Source organism: Callorhinchus milii, unplaced genomic scaffold, assembly GCF_018977255.1.
Source record: "Callorhinchus milii isolate IMCB2004 unplaced genomic scaffold, IMCB_Cmil_1.0 Scaffold9, whole genome shotgun sequence".
Classification (NCBI taxonomy): Eukaryota; Metazoa; Chordata; class Chondrichthyes; order Chimaeriformes; family Callorhinchidae; genus Callorhinchus; species Callorhinchus milii.
In genome coordinates this window covers 13,136,330-13,160,505 of record NW_024704750.1, presented here as the reverse complement: position 1 = coordinate 13,160,505, position 24,176 = coordinate 13,136,330, and the positions used below count along the sequence as shown (strand labels likewise).

General features: G+C 35.8%; 1 protein-coding gene across 5 annotated transcripts in view; it reads left to right on the top strand.

The window, feature by feature from the left end:
• mipol1 (mirror-image polydactyly 1) overlaps nt 1-22,062 on the top strand; it is a 90,785-nt gene extending 68,723 nt beyond the window's left edge. For all 5 annotated transcript variants that reach the window (XM_007893357.2, XM_042338249.1, XM_042338248.1 and 2 more), the window contains 3 exons: nt 21-115; nt 15,642-15,872; nt 21,279-22,062. In XM_007893357.2, the coding sequence (XP_007891548.2) occupies nt 21-115; nt 15,642-15,872; nt 21,279-21,345 (393 nt within the window). In that variant the 3' untranslated portion in view covers nt 21,346-22,062. The remainder of the gene's footprint in view (nt 1-20; nt 116-15,641; nt 15,873-21,278) is intronic.
• Nucleotides 22,063-24,176: the final 2,114 nt, after the last annotated feature.

Below are 24,176 nucleotides of genomic sequence, written 5' to 3'. Positions count from 1 at the left end.
AACATGTTTTTAATTTGCAGACCCAACTTCTAGCAACACAGAGAGAAAGAGATGCTGCATTGCAGCGGTGTAAGAAGCAAGAAGAAGAAATTCAAATGCTCCAGGTTTATTACAGGTAAACTGCATCTCTTCATTTTTTAAAAGAATATTGGGCACTAATGCAACCAGGTCCATATTCTGGTTTCATAGTTTCTGGAAATGTATCCATTTCATTTTGGAAGTATCTCACAAACAGTCGTTGATTGAGTGACCAAATTATTAGAATGTGATTGCTTTCTCCTCCTCTGACTTGATGGACCATATCCTCCTTCTGTGCTCCAAATTAATGAATTTTCATGGGACAATAATGAAAACGGTCAGATAATTAGCAGGTTAGGAATCATAATCCATGTTGATGTGATTTGATTGATGAGGAAAATAATTGTGATTTACTTCTCCCAATTTAGAAAAATATTTGTCCATAACATTTGTTAATCCACAAAACTTTTGATCTTAATATCCTTGAACACAAGAAAAATAAAAACATGTCACAAACATTAGAATCCAATCATTATTACAGATGTGCCTTACACCAGACAACTGGGGAAAGAAACGCCTGAGCCTATAGGAGCCCAACTGTCTCTCATAGGGATGTTTTTTCTCTCTATAAACAAAGCTTTGCTGTTGAGTTCTATTATTGTTGTGAATACAAGGACTGTTGAGTATACATAATTGTCTCATGATCCTCATGGAAATGACATTTACAAAGATTATGGTTATATATTTTGCAGAAATATGGAAAGTACACTGTGTAGACATTGTGTTTGAGGTTATCAAGGTGATTGATACCAGTATAACATATTCCCAGGCCAGGTCTAATATGAGACAGAAATACTCTACTTTGCCCCAGCAATGTGCCTTTATCCAAATTTTAGAAGACCATTTCTGTTTCTCTTGAAAGATATCCTTTTCAAACTGTCAATTAATACCAAAATACATGAGCTACCCTGTGCCTGCTAGGATTAAAACAAACCTTGCATAGATCTCAAAAATGAGAATGTTTTGATCCTTCAGTCTCTGCACGATTCTAATCTGATTCCCAAAGTTGAATAGCACCACTGCCCCAGCCAATCTCTCTGGGGGAAGAGGCTTCATTAGTGGTGAATCTGCAATCCATCATCATGCATACTTTTATTATCCTATGGCTAATGTTGCCTAGGGACAAACCTGTTGCATAACTCTTTAAGTGTAAATAGAAAATTAACAATGAAAGAAGACCAGAAAATATATTTAAAAATTCTGGGAGAACACCTGGTATCAGTTTATGGTTGAAGTGTTGGATTGTTGGTTGCTAAGAATAAAGGATTTACTTAATACACCAGTGTTTTGGATTAAGAATCATTGGAAAACGCACAAAAATGTTTGAATAAGAAATGTAGGGAAAAAAATAAAAAAGGATAGAGTGTTTCAGTAGTTCAACATGTAGATACAGACAGGGCTTTATTATTTATCATTTTCATTCCCCCCCTCCCCAAAGGCGACAAGCTACAGAATCCACAGTGTGAATGGCATTGTGAAGATTCCTGCTGATATTACAGATCACATGCTCTTATGCCAGAAAGAAGTAGACAAGCTCTGGTTAATATTTGTCAGAGCTCCATAAATATGGGAACTATACCTGAGCTCTGGAAAATAGCAAATGTGATCCATTTATTCAAAACCGGTGTGAAACCTGAATTTAGGAATTATAAACCATCTAGATTTGTGATGGAAAATGTTTAAGAGCATTATGTTTGAAGCTATCAATATTCATCTAAAGAACACAGAGGCCTTAAGCATTACTCAGCATAGATTTAGAAGCAATAGGTCATGTCTCACTAATCTGCTGGAATTCTTTGAGGAGGTAAGTAAACTGGAGGGCGTGGATGCAGACTACCCACTTTTAGAAGGCATTTAATAAAGTTCCGCATGTGAGACTTTCAACAAATTTTACAAAATCATAATATATACCATCTCTTTAAAGCCAAAGATTGAAAACTGTTGGTAATACCAAGCAGCCATAAATGCCTATAAGGAGAGTGTATATCTTATGATATTGTAAAATTTGTTGATTATACTAAATTGAGAGATAAAGTGGCAAATATAAAGGACGTACACAGCGTTCAAAAGATATGGACCTAAAGACTGGCAAATCAATTTTAATATAATTAAATTTAAAATATGAGACCAAAATGATGGAAGTTCACAGGATTGAATTTCAAAGAAAAAAATGAGTATACTTTTAGTTTGAATTACATTGAATTTTTTTATTAATTTATTTAAATAATTTGAGCCTATGCCTATTGGAACCTGAAACATAGAATCCGTGCTCCTTAACGGGGTGACCATTGGCAAAGGTAAAAATGGAAAAGAATTTGGAATTGATTATTGATTGACAATTCCCAAAATTTGATACAGAATAGACTCCCAGGAAAACCAGTTGATATACGTGTTCAATAACTTTTCCAAAATAAAGACCTGGATAAATATCTGGTTCAAAATAAATTGTATGTTTTTGTAATAGATATAGAATGGCATAATCAAATGCAACCTTGGAATTGTGGACAACTTTGAACGAAAAGTAAAATGCACATGCCTATGATGCAGATTCATATCTTTATGCACATTTTTCAAATGATAAACAGTACAACTGACCCTTAATAATCTTCATAACACAGCTTTGCTAATAATGCCTATCTGCCAATATGCAATGGACATATGAGTTTGTAGACTAAACAATTCATACCTCTAAATAGTAGAGGGATGAGGTTTGGATGTGTGTAGTTCACTCAGCAGCAGGGCTTCAAAAAGATGATGGGAAGTTAATAGTTTCTCACCAGTATCTCTCATTACTGAAACACTTCAAAGTTATAAGATCAGCATCAATTTAAATTGGCCTCCACCTCCATTTACACCTCCTAACAATGTAACACTCACACCCTTATGTGAATGGAATGTTTTATTGCAATAAAACGAGAAAGGAAAAAGAACAGTCAGAGTTAGACTTTCATTCTTAGTTAGCACGTAAACATAGTAATTAAAAGTGTTTATTCTGTGGCATGTTTAGTAATTTCATTTCCCACAGAATTAACGTATCACACGTGTGAAGTAACACTATGCTGGGATGGATCTGCCTTATTTATATTGCCATACAGATTCCACAGCAACCAGAACAGAATTGCTACTTTTGTTCTAAAGTTATTCCCTTTGACTTTATTTCTGTCACTGTACCTTACCCAGTGAACGGACAAGATTCACAAATGCCAGCAAGTTTAAAAAAAAACTTGGCGTGTGTGTGTGTGTGTGTGGGTGGCCAAAGTCCTTGCAGAGTCATTGATGAAACCATGTCTTTAGGTAGATCTCAGCCTCCACACGAAGCAGCACTATCTCATTTACAACATTGATGATATTGCTGAATTAATTTAAACGTGTTATACAAACAGGCCCAGTGCCAAAGGAGTAAACAGTATTTAACCAGTTACTAAGAGTTCCTGCCACCACTCACCACTCACGCAAAATATCTTCATAAATCTATTGACTCGACAGAGCTTGTGAATTATGGGTCTGTCACACTTGTGCACCAACTGCTAGAGCTCACATCAGTGATGAGATATCTTCCATTTGGGTTAACTCTCACTCTTCAGCTACAAGTTCACATATCCTATAATCACTATTTATGCATTATAGATGGCCTCCTCCTCGTCCCCTGAGTCCTCCACTGCCTTCAGCCACTATGCCCCGAGACTCTGGAACTGCCTTCTTCACTACCTTCGTCTCGTTCCCTCCCTTCCCATTTTCAGGTCTCTGCTGAAGACCTTTCTTTTCAACCGCGCCATCACCTTGTCCCCCCTTCCCCTGGCTCGGTCCCGGGATCCGTTACTGCAAACGCTCTGAGACGCCGTCTGGCGTGGAGGGCGCTATATAAATCCAAGTTGTTGTTGTTTTGCTCCAGTTTCAGTTTTAGTGCAGGCCATCAGATTCCTTCTACTTTTGCCAACTTTGAGGTAGTTTAACGTCAATCATGTTAGTGTAAAAGCCTAATTCCATTCGCTGCTAATACCCTGTAATTATAATGGATTTCCTCAGAGACTAATTTAATACATTTCAAAGAGGATGAAATGAGAATGAGGTATGTGACTTGAGATCTGAAAGGTTTGAATTTTTATGGTAGATATGCTCTGGAGCTTGTACTGGTTTGATGCGATTATTTTTTGTCAAACCAGTACCAGCTGTGCAGCGCATTGAGTACAGTATCATTTGGGGGTAAGTTTTGTGAGACCACCTTGAAAACATTGTCTCACACCATTTGAGCCTGGCACAGGCTACAGGTTGTGCAAAGCAAGCTTTTTAAACATACATTTTAAGTGAAACATTTTTAAGATTTCAACAATAGTAAAGTGCCTACAGGACTACTAACTCGTTAATAATTGACCAACATTCGTGTGCTGGTTTAGAGGATGTGGACACATGCGCATTGGTGTACATGTGCATAGCTCCAACTGACTTTTGCTTGCCTCAGGGAGAAAGCAATGTGGAGTTGGCAATAGAGTACCAGTCTGTCGGCTCGTTCCACTGCACTACAGACTCCATACTAGATCTGTGCTTGTAATATAAGAGAAGCATTAGTAAGGCTATAAGCACATCGGTAAAAAAAAGGATTCTATTTGGCCTAATTTCACCTGCTTATACCATAACTGCACATCTGTGTTACCTGTGAGTTTGTACCCGATTAACACCTAAATCACCTCTCTATATCAAGTTAACAAAGTTTCCTTCCTCCCTACGCTAGGCATTCAACCTTTCCACAACAATTTAATTTGCTCTCTGCCAATGAAACCTTTCCATATTTTGGAGATAATATTAAGTATGTCCATTTCATTGTTGATATAGAGTGCTGGGGAAAGATAGGTAACTGTGGGCAAAAACAGGTAGGATCTGGCAAAGAGGAGAATGTTGTGATAATGAGGTCTTTTAGCATTTTGGGGCAGGTTAGTTATGATACATTTTATGGTAAAGTAGCAGAATGGAAAGTATCTAAATAATCAATCGTTTTTCTTTTCTTCAGCACACAATTCGTTTTAAAAAGACATGGAATGCTTCAATGCCCCATAAAAACACAGTTTACTTGTTTAGATTGCAGTGGAAACTTCTAATGGGACTTAAACTGATTTTTCAAGGCACATCAGTGAAATTAATAATTCTATTCAGTACAGTTAAAAGAACAGACTACTAAGTGAAAATTCTTGCAAGTCAATGGTACTGCTTGGTTCCAGTCAGGATTTAGTTTGCCCATCATTGATAAGACTGGATTGGATTTCAGTCTGAACTAATGGACCACTTCAAATTTCCAAGCATTATTTGAATCAAGTTCAACATTATATTGTTAACAGATTGATTGAGACCTGCAGAAACATTGTGCTAAACTTGCCTGCTTTTAGTTTTGCTACAATTATTGTGAATCATGCAGGAAAAAATATAATCCTGGCAAAAGAGTCACATGGAAAGAAAAAATTAACTGAGAGGTATTTGCATATTTGAACAAAGAAAACCAGAAGCATTGTTATTTGGACAGTTGACTGTGAATGCTGTAGTGGAAAAGATTAACTCATTCACTGCATTCTCCCATTGTAATTTCACTTGGTATCCCTGTTGCTGCAATAATGATACCATCTGGTATATCCTTGACTCAAGCAAGAAGCAGATCAAATTGTGCTTTTGGTTTGTGAAAGTGGTTAATAAAGCTTTATACCTAAATAGGACATTTGCTTGCTTACTATTTTGAAATAAAAACATTAGGTATTATCAAAATTCATTTAATTTAATTCATTGTAACTAAATTAAATAAATTTAGATTGATTAAGATCGATTAGATTGATTAACCCTAACTTGAGTGTGTTCATATTTTTGTTGTTGCACAAACTTAACCTGATCCCCACCCCCGCCTATTCATTTGCAACAGCATTGTCTTTCAGTAAGGGGTTGCCTATAACTTCAATAAATCGGAAAGGTGATATACTTCAGGGATTTGAATTTATTTTTTATATTGCACCCAATGTTTCCTCTTGTTTACCAATATTTACCAGCTTCAGACAAGAGGGAAGAATTATTGGGGTATTGAGACTCTCCATAGCCAGTGTCACTCATCAGCAAGTTGATAAAAGATGTGCTTCATCACAGTTGGACTGGCCCAGATAGTTTTTCCTTGTCATTTAGTACACTACTGCTGTACAATGCTCTCATTTAACATTCAAGCTAAAACATGTCAGATTCATGAAATGAATACAATGGAGCTTGAATTTCAGTTGAAGTGAAATTGAAATTCAGATACCTAGGCTGAGGTATCTGTTGGTAAACTAGTACTGAATTCTGGACCATCATAAGTATGTTTAATTTTACAATCCCCACATATTATTCTCCACAAAATTTATGTTTAATTCATGACTTTTTTTATTTTATGTGTCCTGTTAACACTCACATCTTTGTAGAGTCATGTTTAAGTCTGGAAAGTTGCTCACCATCGTATTCACAGCCACAATTGAGGTGTGCTTCAGTTGTGATGCTGGGTAGAAGCTCAATAAAATGCTGACCTTGTCTGTGTCTCCTAATGATATATGTTCCTCAAATTAATTGATTAGAGAGACAAGTAGTAATGAATTTGAACAAATCTGGCTAGTCCACTCAGCTTGGAAGATGCAGAGAATAGAATTGGAGGGGTGGAAAAAGAATCAACAGGGCATAAGGAATTTCCATTAATGCTTACAATCTGAATTATAAAATAATTTGAATACTATAATTTAGAATGATGTGAAAGAGAGTATGTATAGCTTCTGGTGATTAGATGACCTGCTTTTGTGTAATTTAGAGAGTGTATTTTTTAATCAAATGTTATTTGTTAAATTGTTGCAACAGAAATTTAATTTGCAAATAAATATGCTGTAGAAATTTGCTCAGAGCTTGTGAAAATAGGGATTTCGTACAAATATACCTTAAAATATCAATTATCTGGTGGGGATTTTTAAACACAGCATAAATACTGCTCTTATTAAAGAGAAAAAAATGTTTGGAGCATTCAGTTCCGTACTTTGTGAGCATTCATGCAGTTATTTCCTCCACCCTGTGATCCTCACTCTCTTTTAAACAATAAAGGCACTAGAGCGCATACTGTTGGTTTTGAGATTTTATCATATCTGGTTTTAAAAAATTAAAAATCTCTTGTATCCATACTTTTTTCCAACGAGTTAATTCCATGGTATAGCTTAATATAAATTGTTTATTCTATAGAAATAGGTTATTTTAGTGAATATCACTTTTTAAAAACCCTGGGTAACTATACCAAAAATGTAATTTTGATGCGTATTGAGTGAGGTCACATAAACAACTGTAGTGAAAGTAATTGCACCACTATTTTGAAAACGTTTTCAACAATTATAGGTTCTATCATTATATACCTCACGTTAGTGCTTGTTTAAAGCTGAGATCAACATATAATTGGATTATGTTTGGATAGTTATGGAAGTGTAGAAACATATCGAGCCATTATAACAATAATGCTTTGGGGACACATTTTCAGCCATAAGATCTACAGCCAGACTATCAAAACTTTCTTCTAATCAGCGGGGGCAATGTAATATTAATTGAATGATCAAGTAGTGGAAAAAAGCACACAAAATGAAAAATATACAATTTAGGTTTAATATAATAATAAATAATAATCCTTGCATTTGATATAGTGCCTTAATCATGTCACTGAGATGGGTCAAAGCATTTCACAGAATATATTGTAAAGAGGATTGACTATATTTTGTGGAAATTAAAGGTTAAGGGTTTGATTCAATATTTTGCCTTAAGCATAGGTGCCCCTTTGCAAATAAATGTATTTCTATAATATATGTGTACTACAAGTAGAAGTGGTTCTCATTGAACTAAATTGATTGAAAATCTCAAATGTACACAATGGCCTGATAAATAGTGAAGGTTTATGATTGAAATATTTTAAAAGGACATTTGTGTTGGTTGCTAGCATATCTTTAGGTGATGTGCAAGTATGGCATTTTCAAATAGCATACAGATGTGTTGAAGTCAAATTAAGTCAGTATAGCAGCACTTGCTGTGAGTGTACCTGTAGCAATCGTCTTCAGATGAAATGACAGCAACTGGCACAAGGTAGCATTCTCGCTTCTGAGTCAGAAGGTTATGGGTTAAAGACCAATGTTGGGATTTGGAATCACATCATCTAAGAAGACTGTGTTGTCCATGATCAAAATGTAACGACAGATAGACAAGTTTTTGTAATGTTTATTAACTGCTTCATGATGATTTACAACATTAATGTTGTACTGGTGTCAGCCTGACGGCTCAGTTGGTAGCACTTTCGCCTCTGAGTCAAAACATTGTGGGTTAAAGCCCCACGTTGGGACTTTGAACTCACAATGTAGGCCGACACTCAAATGCAACACTCTCTGTATTGGAGATGCTGTCCTTTGGATGAGAAGTTAAACACATGTCTCGTCTGCCTATTTGGGTGATGTTAAAGATTCCATAGCACTATTTGAAAAGAGAAGGGAGTGTCTCCCAGTGTCCTGGCCAATAATCCCCCTGATACAATTGTTTATTCACCTTATTCCTGTTTGTGGGATATTGCTCTGTGCAAATTTGCTGCTGTTTGCCTACAAAATTCAATTTTACAGTACATCTTGTGAAGCACTTTGAAACGTTCTCCCAACATGAAAGAAGCTATATAAAATCCAATAGTTATTTTATTTTTTATTATTAGTAGTGCAGTAGACTTGTCAATTGGGAACTATTCTTGAAGGGATAGATTATTCATAGTATTGCAATTCAATATTAACAGACAACAGAGCAGGTCTGTGTTCCTCTTTTCTCAATTTAATTTCATTTTATGTTTTAAGTCGGATTAGGAAAGGTTCATTTGCATTTTATCAAACATTTAACTAGAACATGCACACAGTATAGGAACATCTACAAAAATAATTTTAACTAAATGCATGAAGTTAACTGATAAAAGTGCTGCCATTGAATATAACCAAAACCTTTTAGTTCTGAACCGTAATTTAAATATTTTTAGCCAACAAGCCATATGGCCAAGTCTAATTATAATATTGTTTTATGGAAAATTGCTATCTCTATGTTCTCCTGTTTACTCTACAGAACAGACTATATTACATACTACTGGGTTTCCAGGACACTTCTGTTGTAAACACAAAATATGAGCCCAACAGAACACTAATTGTATAGTCCTCGAGAACTATATTGCAAAACTCTGTCATTATGAATAATGGTGGTAGTCATGTATAATATAAATTGGAAGTAAAACATTTTATAGTTTACATGCATATGTGCCTTTTGACAATTTACAAAATGCCAGTCTTTTATTTTGGATGTTTAACGTACCTTCTTTTAAAACAAAAGGCATGTTTAACCTCCCTTTGATTCTTCAGTGCAAGAATGGGTCAGAAGTTCACTTGTAGGTAGGGCAGACCAAGTACGATCGCGAGCATATTTTGTAGAAACACTTGATTAATTAGACCACATGTTTTTATCGCATTTTTAACAAGAGCTTGCTTAGCAGGTTTATCCAGTCATGATTTTTTTTTAAAAACTAAAAATGATGACTGACTGTGGGACATTATTGGAATCTCATTTTATTTTAATCTATATTAATTATATTTTTAGGGTTACCCATTCATTTTTCCTGTCAATGGCTTACAGAGAAGCCACTCCTCTTCTCCACATCCCCTGCTCCGCTCCCCCCCCCCACCCCCACCATGCAGCATTGTCTGTCTCCAGTCGCTTCAGATTTCTAATCTGATTTATTTTAATTATATATTAAACCAAATTTTCCTAATTAACAGTTTATTGGAGGTTATTGACAATATTTGGTGTTAGTATATAAAAGAAACCAGTTCTTATTAAATTTGTTTAGAAAGTTTTTTTTGGCAATGACAACACTGCAGTATGATACAGTATTAATGTGATCTTTTATGTACTGTGGTGTGATTCATTTACCTTGCTTAATTCCACGTTAAATAAGGTATAAATGGGTATAGAGAAAAGTCGGGGAAATAGAATTAAAAGATCTTTTGCGATCGAATAATAAACTGGTGGAACAAGCTTGGTGGTTCAATGATCTTCTGTTCCTATTGCCCTATCCCTAACATCTTAATAGTTTACCTACACAAATTACATAACTTCAAATGATATCAACATGACAGAAACATGAAACTATCTAATATAATCAGTATCCCCTTAAAAATAAACCACAGAAATCATAATTACAATTTTTTTTCATTGTTTTACTTGATTTCAAAATAATGTATTTTAAAAAATTTAGTGCAAATTGTGTTGTTGGAAAAGACAACAATAAGATATTAAAGTGCATAATACTCGGGAACATATGCAAGACGCAGTTCAGGAAAAGGGACATTAGTGCCTGAAGACGTTAAGGCATGGAATAGGTGAACATACGGGGGATTTACCAAGAGAACATGAATAAGATTATCTATTTTTAGCTTCAGTTTGAGGATGAAACAGGTTGAAATTCAACTGATTAAAATGTAGAATACTTATTTTTGCAATTTTTTACAGAATGTCGAATTCGCAAAGTATTATTACCATTTATATGATTAGAATGTAAATCTTAAAAAGATTAAATAAATTAAATTTAACATTTTCAAACTGTGTACATTTAGAATATATGAATTAGCACATATAATTTAGCAGAAGCCGTGTATTGAAAGCATGTACTGCAAGATTTAGCAAATAATGAAACATAATAGAAATGTAATTGCAGCATTGCAGTTCCTATAGTCTGATAGAAATTATTTGATTTTAATCAATTTTTAAAATGTATTATGAGCTGAATACTGTAATACATACCAAAAGTCAATCAGAAAAAGAGATTTGATGAGGAGTAGTTGGCAAGCAACAGCTATTTATGATCACACCACTGCTTGCATCTCAAGAGTTAAAGTATGGTTTGTTATTTTTCTCTTTCAACTTTTATATTATATTAACAAAGCTTACTTACCATTTACTTTTCCCAGGACAGTTGCATGCTGGCGCCCATTTCTAATTGTTGAAAATTAAAGAATGTTGGAAATGTGTTCTTTCTGTAAGATTTGGTTGCTGTATGATAAAAATGAACCTTATTTTGTTTAACTTACTACTATTACCCAGATTTGTGTGAGCAATTTATTTTAAATGCATGAATTGTATGCTGCATTTACACTGCCCGTTTTGGCATAGAATCGTAACCGTGCAGTGCAAATCATTGCTTTCTCTGAGAGCTGGTGCAGACTCGATGGGCCGAATGGCCTCCTTCTGTGCTATAAATTGCTATGTTTTTGTGATATTCTGGAGCCCTGCTCAGTATAGGAACTGATGCAAATCAATCTTGGCATGGGACAAATTGCTTTAAATTGTAGATCAATTTTAAAGGAGTGTAAGTTTGTTAGGTTATAAATATAAGTTTCCTTCATTTAAGAAATAGTATAAAACCTGCATTTGTGTTTTACGGCATAAAATAAAACTTACATTTGTGGATTTTACTGCAGTTTATAGATGTATTTTGCTGGAAATTGGCAGCTCAACTCCAATCAACTATAGTATAAATATACCAACGTACTTAATATATTGTAGTTTATTGTTTTGATTTGTATCTAAATGTAACATTAAGTTTATGTGTACTTAATTCGCCACAATAGAATACATAATAAACAGAACAATTTAAGTCTGTTTTCTATTGGTTCCTGGACAGTTAAAAATACATCAGCGTCAGATAGCCATATGGTTGTGTTTTCCTTAGCCACTTACATATCGTTACTAAATGTCAGTATCAATTGTATTTAGAGAAAAAAGGAACAAAGTTATTTTTTAAGTGTCCTTTTACATACCATCTTGATAAAGGGTAAAAGCCCTGTGCTTCTATTAAATATTTACCAACTCATGGCTTTTAGGAGAAGGGTCAGTTCAACATGGAGTGTTGGTCTCCATGTTCTGCCATTGATTAGCTATCAGATAGAAATGTTAATCAGTAACCTCAAGTTTTACTGACCAGTTAGAATGCATTTAGCCTTTCCCATAGTTGATCTCAAGTGAGGTCATGCCTGATTCTTTGCCTTTCTGTCAGAGATTGCACAGTTTGTGCAGAAAGGAAAATCTGTTGATCCATGGTTAAGCAATTCTGTTTAAACCTTGCTGTTGTCATCATCACTGGACTCTCATACTGCACATGTTTGCATTTAATTAGGCCGAATACACAGCTTACGTCACAGCATAGTTATCAATATCAAATAAGAATTGATTTCCTCTTGGTCACAATTGCAGCCTATTTCAGCTAATTAAAAAGCCACAGAACAGAGTGACTACATGAAGGTAAACACTATTCCTTGGAAACCGAAGCTATAAATAATCTATAATACACTCAGCAAATGGTTGGAGCTTCTCAGTGTAACACTTCAGAATATAACATGCACTGTGGTACAAAATATATAGAAATTATGGCTGAATTCATGATTAAGAGAAAATGAATATATTGATTTTCAAAAATAAGGAATATATATTTCTTGGAATCTAGTTGAAATGTATTTTCAATAGCATAAGTGATTATTTGAGTAGTTTGAACACACATTTCTGTACACTGTTTTACTGCTGCAATTCTTTTTTCTGCTTTTAAAGCTTCCATTCATCCATAATGCTGCACTTGGTTGTCAATATGGATTGACATTTTCCTTTGTAAAGACAGGCATTATTCCCAAATGGCTTAATGTTGCTGGATAATGTGATGCTGAGTCTTGCTGTCCAGCAATGTGCTGGTTTGATTGCTAGTCTATATTGAGTTAGCTAAGTTGAAGCAGGGCATTGGTTGAGGCAGTACATTTGGCCTCTGTTGCCCCCCTCCCAGTTTGAGAGATGAAAAATTAGCCTGAGTTTTATACTGTACACAGGTACATATATCACTGCTAAGTATACTTGGTATGTGAATACCAGGTGAAGGCAAGATGGTGCTTGGCACCTCATCTTCCCCATGATCAAATTTTCTGATTTATCTTACAGTCTAGGCTCATGTACATAGAATTAAACATTTGAATAAGGCATTCAAGAGCTTAATATACATAATTCGTCAAGGACACAGAAATTTCATGACAGTATTAATTACTGAGAGACTTGTTGAAAAAAATGTAGAAGTAGGGTCATTTTTCAAGTTATTTTATTGACTCACCCTTTTGTTTGACTTGAGCATGTTTTGTATAAATCCACATATTTCATCATTTTGATCTTAGGGGTTCCCCTCTCCTTGAAATTAAAATAAATCTTGAACTCCACACTGTTATGTCAAGCGAGTCACAATGTATGTAAACTGCATTGGATTTAATGTATTTGCTTCAATCTGAACACCAGTTTTTCACTTTTTCATCCCCAAGCATGAATCTCCACAGTTCTCTAAGGTTTCTCTTTGAGTAACAATGGTGTTAAACGGTGCTTGGCCTTGTCATTTGTATCATTCCTAGTACCACAGGGAAATGGAAATTGTAAGTAAATCCAGTAGCACAGCTAATTGGCATTGATAGTTTCAAATTAAGAAGATGTCTAAGTTATTTCCTAGTAATCAACTATGAAACATCATTAATAGATTAATAATTGTCACAATTCATAAACCTTCAGTATAGAAATGTGACATATCAACTACTTGTAGCCTACTGGTTATATTCACCATTTCACTGCTACTGGTCAAAAGAGGTTAAAATTGAATAAAACCCTGCCATGATCTTCATTGAATACATTACATATGAACGATCAGTTCAGTGATTTCCAGTTTAGAATCGAACCTTGGGATTCTAATGACTGTTATAAACCACTTAAGCTTCCTTCTTGTGTTTATGATGTTTTATACAACATAGGTTTAGTCTACAATAACAACAACAACAAGATTCCATTTATTGTGCGCCTTTCATGTCGGGAGGACATCCCAAGACGCTGTACAGTTGGGTCAGGACCCGAGCAAGGGGGAAATGGTCAGGGTGAGGGAAGGGAGGGAGCGAGGAGGGGGTAGAGAGTCGAGAGGGGAGCTGAAGGCTCGGTCAAAGAGAAAGGTCTTGAGACTGGCCTTGAAGGAGGAAAGGGAGGAGGCAAGGCGAAGGCACTGGGGGATAGAGTTCCAGAGCCTAGGGGCTGAGAGGCTGAAGGCCCGGCCACCGATGGTAGGGCGGTTGTGGCGGGGGGTGTGGAGCAGACCGGAGCCAGAGGAACGGAGGGTACGGGCGGGTAGGTAGGGGGATAGTAGGTCGGAGAGGTAGGAGGGAGCAAGGCCGTGAATGGCCTTCTCGGTGAGGGTGAGGATCTTGAATTCGATCCTCTGGGGGATGGGGAGCCAGTGGAGGCGAGCGAGGGTGGGAGTGATGTGGTCCCGAAGCCTGGTGCGGGATAATACACGAGCTGCAGAGTTCTGAATGACCTGCAGCTTGTGGAGAGAGGTGCCGGGAAGGCCGGCGAGGAGAGAGTTCCCATAGTCCAGCCTTGAGGTGATAAAGGCGTGGACCAGAGTTTCAGCAGCGTGAGGGGTGAGGTAGTGCCGTAGTCTGGCGATATTCCGGAGGTGATGGAAGGTGGTGCCAGTTGTGGCGCGGATATGAGGGAGAAAGGACAGCTCAGGGTCGAACAGAACCCCGAGGTTCCTGACTGGCTTTGAGAGGTGGAGAGTGCAGCCTTGGATGCTGATGTTGTCAGCGCCTGAGGTGCGGAGGCGCTGACGCGAGCCAATCAGGAGGGCCTCAGTTTTGCGCACGTTGAGCTGGAGAAAGTTATCTCTCGTCCAGGACTCGATGTCGCTTTAGTCTAGTGCTTTATGTCTTCATTGGGACCACTGGTTAACTCTAAATTCCTTCTACCATTCCTATTATTTAGCATATGCAGTCTTTCTTTTACATAAATGCTGCTGTTTAAATACGTGTGTTAATCTTCTGTAAATATTTTTAACAGACACCATGAATCTAATACCTTTTTTATTTTACATTTAAAATGCAATTGGCAGATTAAAAAGGCAATTATCGAATGCTTCAGTTCAGACACAGAGTATTTTTTTCAAAGTGTGATCCAGAAAACTGAAAAAATAGTGCCAGATTGGTGTCCTCATGAAGAGGGAATGAATGCAGGCATCAGTCCAGGTAGATCTGCAAAGTGCCAATAACTCAGATCCTTAGGGACCTTGATATTTTGCAAGCCTTGCTTCCAATTTTGACTATCTACTGATTCAATGAATCAAACTCTTATTTGTTGTCACTCATTCAGTGTAAGGATCGACCTGCCAGGACATGTCATCTTATCATCAGTCGCACCCTCATAGCAACAAAATATAACTACAGCATGTGTGCCAGAAGATAGCTCAGATTTACACCAACAGAAGTCAAAGCTGACATTTACTGCATTAAGAGAACTATACTTGCTTCACAAAAACAAGTGGAAGATACTCACAGATATATGGATTATTGGCAAAATGTCACATAGTTTGAGTAATGATGTATGATAAATATGGGTAACAGTCTTTTTTCTACTTATGATACAGTTAAATTATACAAAGAAAATCTCATTCATTCCCTTTTTTTCAGTTTACACAAGTCTTTATCTCAAGAGGCAAGTCTAACAGAGCAGTTCAACTTTACTGTAAACAGTTACGAAGATGCTTTACGTGCCAGTGAGGGCATAACATCAGTTGCACATCGCCAAACTGAAGATCTGGCAGGCCAGCTGCAATTGGCCATTGCTGAACGAGCAGACTTGGAGAATAAACTACAAAAAGCCTTGGAAGCCAAAACTGAAGTCAACGAAAGAGTTCAGAAGTAAGTCAGGTGCTTTGCAGTCTTTTAACAAATGAAAGTTTGTTTCCTTTCATCCTTTACTCTCCATTCTGTTGGTTATACTGAATTCATTTGCTTTCTTTTCTCTGATAGTTACACCTGCACAATAGGACCTCAATAATAATAATCCTTGTATTTGTATTAGCGCCTTTTAACTCAAGAGGATATCAGGATTATGGTATACATTGGTTTTGCATTATTCAAAGTAAATATTTCATTTGCCATTTAATAACTGGAAGTAGAAAAATATTATTTTGTGTTGTGGTGGGGGTATAGTAAAATCTCAAGTATTTTTCTTACTTTCTTACTGCTGTGTACAGAAAGCAATGGTAGTAAAAATATTACACCAAAAGTAATGTTTCAAGTGCTTTGCACCACAAGTTGGAAAGAAAACAAGATGTGGCAAGAAGTAGTAGTACATTAGTTGGGTCAGTTTGATTGTTTCAGAGATGATATTTTACAAACAATATGGCATTGAAGAAACGGTGGGTTTTGACGCCGTGTTATTTGAAACCTTCTTTAAATTTAAAACACAAATTGAATTTCAAAAGATTTTTTCAAACACAAGTTAATTAATACATGTGATGTTTTTGAAAGTTGTAGTATTTTGAGCAACTATTTTGCTTCTCTTCATATTCTGTTTGCTCTACCTTGAGCTTTGCTCATTTACATATGATTCACTTCACAATATATTCGGTGAAGTGCTTTGAGACATCTCAACGATGTGATAAGGCGCCACATCAAATGCAAGGATTATTATTACTATTATGTTATGTAAATAAATATCGCAGTGCCCTGCCAATCCCCCAAATAAAAATTGTCCTTTCACTTTATGGCTGTTTGTGGACATTGCTGTGCGCATCCGACTGCTGCCTTTTGCCCACAAAACATCAAACCACTTTACAATATATTCTGTGAAGTGCTTTGAGATGTCTCAACGATGTGATATATCAAATGCAATAATTATTATTGTCTGACCATAAACTCTGCAAAACAATGTGAAAAGTCTGACAAGTTTCTACAGTCAGCCTGCAAACTAATGCCAGGGTTTGGAATTAGTGCTTAGTATTGATTACCCACAATCCATCACATTTCACACAAATGCTATTGGCATAAGTGCCATGGAGTCAGAAAATTTCTATTCATAATCACGTCTACAGCTTAGAGCTGGGACGACCAGTGCTGTAATCTTTTAGGGGTACCTAGGGAGATTTCCTCCGATAGTGTGCTTTTTCTTTGATGTCATGCATATGTAATCCTTTTTTTTTATTCGTGCATGTGTATGACTACGATGTGTTGTGTACTATATATATATATAATATATAATCTTTAAATGGATGATATACAGTCAGGAAACAGACTACAATAAAATAAGCTTAGAATTCTGAGAAAATTGCAATGCTGATAATGATTAAGCAGAGTCTCTGCAGTTCTCCCAGAGGTGTCAGTTGAATCTGTGAAGCGTCACATAAGGGTTCTTAGCACAGAGCAAACAGACTTTCTACAAACTCAGCTGCTTGATCTGTTTGTCGGTTGAATTATAAGGTGGGGGTGGATAGATATGGGTTCTGGGAAAAAGCAGAGACTTTTACAGTTCTTGTGTAAAACAGCAGTAAAATTATTCAGGTCAAAATTTATTTAGGTTTTATTTCTACTAATATTCACTTCAGTTTACAGTAAAATCTTAGCAACAGGATTATAGTAAAGATGCAGTGGCCAGAATGAATATGCTTTTGTGTGTCCTTTTGATTTTGGTTTCAAAAAGTCTAAACTTTTTTTAAAAAACTTATTATTAGAAAAGGTTGTATCTGGTTTAATTTTTATGCTCTTAGTCCACAATATTTCACCTGTTATATTGAAAGCATAATTCAGTCCTACTATTTTATGAATACTTGCAAATGATTTTGAATAGATTTAGAGCTCGGTTTGTTCCAAAGAAACTCATGCTAAATAGTAGGCAGCACAAAATCAGGTTATATTTTTAAGATAATAACCATAAATACTAGGTTGATCCCTGAACTTTGCAAACTTTATTAATGTATTTTGATCGGGAGCGACAACTGATCTAGTAAGAGGAAAAGGTATAGGATGTGATTCCTCTTCTGATTGCTAACCAGTGACTGCGTGAAGTGCACCGATGTGGATGCCAGGTAAGAGGACAGGGTTGGGCTTCTACGTGTATGAACAAATAAGCAGCTTACAGTCATTGTCCTGCCTCACACATAGAGAATATCTTAGTTGAGGTACTAAAGACCAACAACCGCCCATTGAATCAGTCTTCAGTCAGAGCAAAAACATGGTTTGTCCTTAGTTACCCAAAAAATGGCCAAGTCAATGACATTGTCAATAGCAACCATTTTTTTTCTTTGAAGCTATGGACAGCTTTTTAAAAAGAATTGAAGTAGTAAACAGTCCAGTTAAAGGAAACCAGACTTTTGCCACTTGGGTTCACAGAAACTGGATTGCAATCAGAAGAAATCCTGTCATATATATTATCCTTTCTTTAGCCCAGTTACAGTCCTGCCCCCCCATCAGCTCAAATAAAATTGATTTGTATCTGAGATGAATAATAATCTTGCATTTTGATATTTGAATGGCCTTCTATTGTATAACACTCATTTTGAGAAAGCTGTTTCATAAAATAATCTCCAAACTAGAGAAATATATATCAGCACAAAACAAGCATTTTGTAATGTAATGAATCCAGTTAATTATTTTATCTTTTGATACTGGACAAGGTTACTCAAACCAAACAGGATATAAGTGTTATTTGCCTACTTAAACTGGAAGAACTCTGCCTATTTTACAGTAACATTTGATTAGTGCTGGAGTTGCTCTTTTTGATATCTTTGAAACTTGACTTCAATCAAAACTGCCCAAAGTAGAATGTATAGGCAATCAGATTCACGACTCTAGTTTTGTATTATTTTAAGCTTATTCCCTTATTCCACCAATTTTTCTCACTCATCTCCTGACTCATACTAGTATACATTGACAAGGGCAATACCTTTCCATGTGTCAAGAAGCTTTTTGGATGGGAAGGGGTGTCCTCACCCAGCATCCACTCTTTCCAGTAGATTTCACTGGATATTAATTAAGAGTGGAAGACGTTGCTGAAATTGTCTTCTCCTTACCAGCATGGGGAGCAGAACTAAATTGATTGCATTTCTGTTACGCTGGCCGAGTTAACAGACTTAGCTTGATGATCAAACCTGTAACCTCCCAGGTCTGTATGTCTCAGTTTTATTCTAAGCATTGGCTTTACTAACTCAGAAGAGCTTTAATGATGAAAAAATTACAGATACGTAAAAATAATTAACTAAAATAATATTTTTAATTCTAGTTTAATGTTTTGGTTGGTCAGGCTATTCTTTTAAAGAATGAACAAATATTTTGTGATAATGTCTGAAAAGTCTAAACATTCATCATTAACTAGTGGCAGGCCTAATCCATCACAATGAAACTAAGCATGCAGCTTCAGAACACGAATGAATTTGCAATAATCACACCTCGGTGTGATCTGACGCTCAGCCTTGAAATCCATGAGAGATTATCTGGGTTGTCGGGAGAAAATTCTGGTGTTCTTTCTAGCACAGCTGTGAGAAAAATGTGGGTTGAACCAAGTGCTCCTTATGTGGTGTGGCTGGTAAAAGAAACCATAATAAGCAGAGAATTTAACACATTGGTGTAGAGGTTGTTTCATTGATGGAAGCTGATGAGAATGTAAAATGGCTGGAAGAGACAAGTTTAGCAAAGAAAATAGAGCTCCTTATATGAATTCTAATGTGAACATTGAAGCTAAAGTTACAGCTGGTCTCCCGAAGAGCTGAGTATCCAGTCTGAAGGAGTTGTGATTTTGTTTCATTTTTAAATGTGAAGAAGAAGGACATTTTAATATTGATTGACTTAACAATTAACAATTAAAAATTGTTCTGTGCAAAAAACATAAGCACTGTTCTAGTTAATTGTAGAAATTCACATCCTGGAAGTTCTGGAATGTCTGATGGTTTCTGTTGTTTGTCTTATTAAATATTGGTTGTTGCTATTCATGCATTGGTTAAATTATATCATTAATCTTTCATTGGTGGTTTTGCGATTGACCTGTTAAAAGTATTCCACAACAAGATGATGTTATGTTACTAGTACTAGACACAGCCTTTCTGGTGGAGAATGTATGCACAGTATGCAGTATTATGTTACTGATAAATCAATATAGATGTGTAATAATGTACAAACTTCCATCTTCTGTCTAAGAGTTTTAGGCAAACTGTAAATGAACACACAGGTCAGAGAATCACTATAAACGACTATGACAGCTTTAAGCAATAGCAGCCCTACAGCTAACTTTACAATATCTGCCACCACTTGCCAAAGCTTTGGACATTAGCACAAGCTGCAGCAAACAAAATTAAGGACCATAAAGATTCAATACTAGAGAATTAAACATTTTCACCTTGCTATTAAATAGTTATTCCCTATTATAATTCAATTATTAATACCTATCCTGCAATAATTTAATTACCTGTACAGTATATTTATATATGTATGTGTTCTGTATACAATATTAAACGTGTAAATCTTTGTGTAAATTTCAAAAGTAATCTACTGAGTGAAAAGTATGAAAATCAATCTGTTTAGCAGTGATTATTGATTATCATATTTAATAATAATAATCCTTGCATTTGATATAACGCTTTTCACGTCGGGAGGACGTCCCAAAGCACTTCACAGAATATACTGTAAAGTGAATTGACTGTATATTTGAGGGCGAACGCGGCAGCCAATTGCGCACAGCAATGTCCCACAAACAGTCGTAGATTGAAAATGACCAATTTATTATTGTTTTTGGTTTTGGAGGGATTATTATTAGGCGTGTGGAGTAAGGAAACTTGCCCAAGGTTTCGCCCTGCCTGGAATTGAACTCAGGTCTCTCACTTGCAAAAGGAGTGCTCTAACCACTGAGCTACAGGACTCCATTTGTAAACAGATTTAGAATTGTTTTAACATAACTAGCAAACAACTCCAATTGCTGAATGCTGATGTTTTTAACATAATTTTGGATGAAGTATTTAGATGCATTAAGTTACAATTTGTCAATTTTGAATATAATGCTGCTGTTACACAGCAATTTGATTTGAAAGTGGTCAAGCATACAATACCAAGTTATACTGCCTATTCTGACAAAGCAGTTTTGCACATCAAACTAAGTTTCTACCCTACTGTGAGAGTGCTGGGAAGCCTAGATATAAACTCAAGAGATGAATCAGCATTCTGTACCAGTGTCTGTGCTGCACAGTAGAGCTTTGTTTTCTAATGGCCACCAAGAAAGGCTTACTACAATGCAAACACAGTGCATTCCTATTATTAGCTCCTCTTTTCTTCATGCAGGTTGGAACGGCTGGTGGACGTCCTGAGGAAGAAGGTTGGAGCAGGGAACATCAGGACGGTGACCTGATTGAGCGGCAGAGTCTGGAAATGTAGTCACATCTGGTGACCAGGCCACTCTATTCATCACTGTACAAATAAAAAGCTTCATCTTAACAAATAGTTGTTGTAACCAGCACACTCAAACGACATTCCAAGGAAAAAGAAAACCAAAATGTAATTGTTTTAAGTCTGGAAACTTTAAGGTATTTTAAGTTAACAAAGTTGTAGACTTGCACACCAGACACTTTCAGATGTACAACTTTTCCAGGAATTTGTAAGATGTGTGTCTATAAGTAGTTTCATATGTTTCATGTAGTCAGTTATATGCTTGGCAAAAAATCAATAGAGCTGTTACCTTCTTTTGAAAAAGATGACTTAGCATGCCATTGAAAGGTCATAACATGTACATGCTGCACTTGCTTGCAGCTGCAAAACACAACTTGTATTCTTAGCAATTTCTACAGGTTAATGAAAATTATATTTTTACATTTTTAACCGAATTAGAAGAGTAAAGAAAATGGTTCTTAAATTTATGTTAACATTCTGTGTGATGTATTTTTATACTCTTGGCTCCTTATTTCTTGAAATGTCTTTTTGATGTTTAAATACAATATGGCAGTGGTAGCACAGTATTAGAACTAGGATATTGCACACATTTGTTATAGCCTTACACTTGTTTTGTTTTCAGTTTCTTCAGAACTTATTGTGAAAATCACTGAACTGGTTAAATAAAAAGCTGCTTGAATTTGCTGTTGTAAGTGCATTTAGATTTATTTTCAGTGTGGGAGTTAAATTATGAGTTGTTAGCACTCTTTCAGTTTCCTCTCAGCTGTCTGTGTTCTCTTTTTAATTCTGCATTGCTAGACATGAAAGATCTCTTTTACTTCTGAAACCCTATAATAATAAATAATCTTTGCATTTGATATAGCACCTTATCACATCTTCGAGACTTTATGGCCAGGAGTTTGCAGTAAATTTATTTGGAAGTGATTTTGTCCTCCAATAGATGTGCCAATGAACAGGAGTTCATCCTATTAATTTAAGTGTAAGCTGTGTTGGTATGACAGTATGTACCAATGAAGCTGAGGGTTGATTACTGGCGCTGTAGTGGCAACGTTGTTGATTTTGACAATGCTGTTCATGTTTAGGTTAGTGCCAAACTGCAGAGATTAGCTGTGCAAATGTGAAATCTCCTATTCCTGCATCTTGTAACAGTTTTAGTACTCGTATTCTACAAGAAAACTGTGAAATAAAGATCGAAGTATAACACATTTGGAACTTGCTAACTAAGCCACACATTGAAATAGTTGCATTTGATACTGAATGATGCAAGAAACTGTTTGGATTGGGCACCACTGTATTGATTCTGTTATGTGAAGATTTTAACTTACCAAATCACTAAATAGTCCTAATTAAAAAGATGAGAAAGTATTTTTAAAGTACAATTGTGTCCAATATACAACCGATAATAATAATAATCCTCGCATTTGATTTAGCACCTTATCACTTCTTTGAGACTTCCAAAGGCGCTTCACAGAATATACTGTAAAATGAATTGACTGTATATTTGTGGACAAAACACCAACAAGTTATGTTTTGAATTCGCACAAAGGTCATTGAAGAACTAATATAATGCTCCTTAATTTGTAGAAAATGAAACCATATGGACCCTCTACTAAATAAACACACGTTAAATGAAGATTTCTGTACCTTCCTGGGACTTCTGCAANTTTTTTTTACTGTAACGAGAAATTATCGCTCTAATGCACTTAAAGTGAGAAATGCTTAAATAATAATAGTCTAGGGTCAAAGGAGAAAATGAATGTCTTAATTTGCGGTTATCGGGAGCTATTTACAAATTGGATTATGCTACTGTATAAAGCTACATTCTTAAGTCGGTGTTCAACCTCAACAATTTTTATTCAGTACCATTTAGAAAATTGCACTCCATTTTTCAAAAATGTGATTATGATATTAATCAACAGCAGTATTTCCGGGGTATTCGATCATTCAATAGGCTTTTTGTTTCATAGTATGTTTCCAATCACACTTCCTTTTCTAATGATGAGTAATACTCAAAAAATGAATAATCCAAAGGTGTGTGGTGTGATGTGTCATTTTAAAAAAAAGGTTTGTATGAAAATGACTAAGATTATATCCAGGTGTGTGCTACTGTATAAAATTGGGAAACATTAAATGATTATGTGGGGGAAATTGGTTAATATAGGAAGGAGAGAATATGACAGTTACAAAGTGCATGTTTAGCTTTAATGGGTAATAAAGCAGAGTTCTCAATCTTTGTTAATTTATCTACTGCAGATTCTGCTACAGGTTTTGTGATATTGGGACACAAGGTTAGAACAAAACTTCTGAATGCATTACCAATTACACAGCTACAACTTATTGTTAATTTGACAATCAATTATTTTAATAGTAACAGTCACCTGGTAAAGAAAAGAGATACTTCTGTAAGGATAACGATGGGGAAAAAAAACGATTATCCTTCAGTTTCTGGATGAGCCAAATGCAAATGTTCTGGTCCCGAATTGTGTAAAAAGCTTATGACGAGGCTGACCTTTGGGTTACCTCAAAATATGCACTTTTTGTTATTTCTTCGCTGATCTGCGTGGTAGAAGGTGGGATGATATGGGTGAAACACGTGGGTGTGTATTGGTACAGTAGATGTGAGAAATGTCTGGGTTCATCTTTATCACCTGCTGCTACATTACTGTATTATGAATATAAACGTAACCATTCTGTCCAGCTGAAGCCCAGACACATGTATATTGGACCAACGTTTGTGTTTTTATGTTTTGGTTCTGCAGTTCTTCATTCGAACTCGACAAACTCTTACAAACT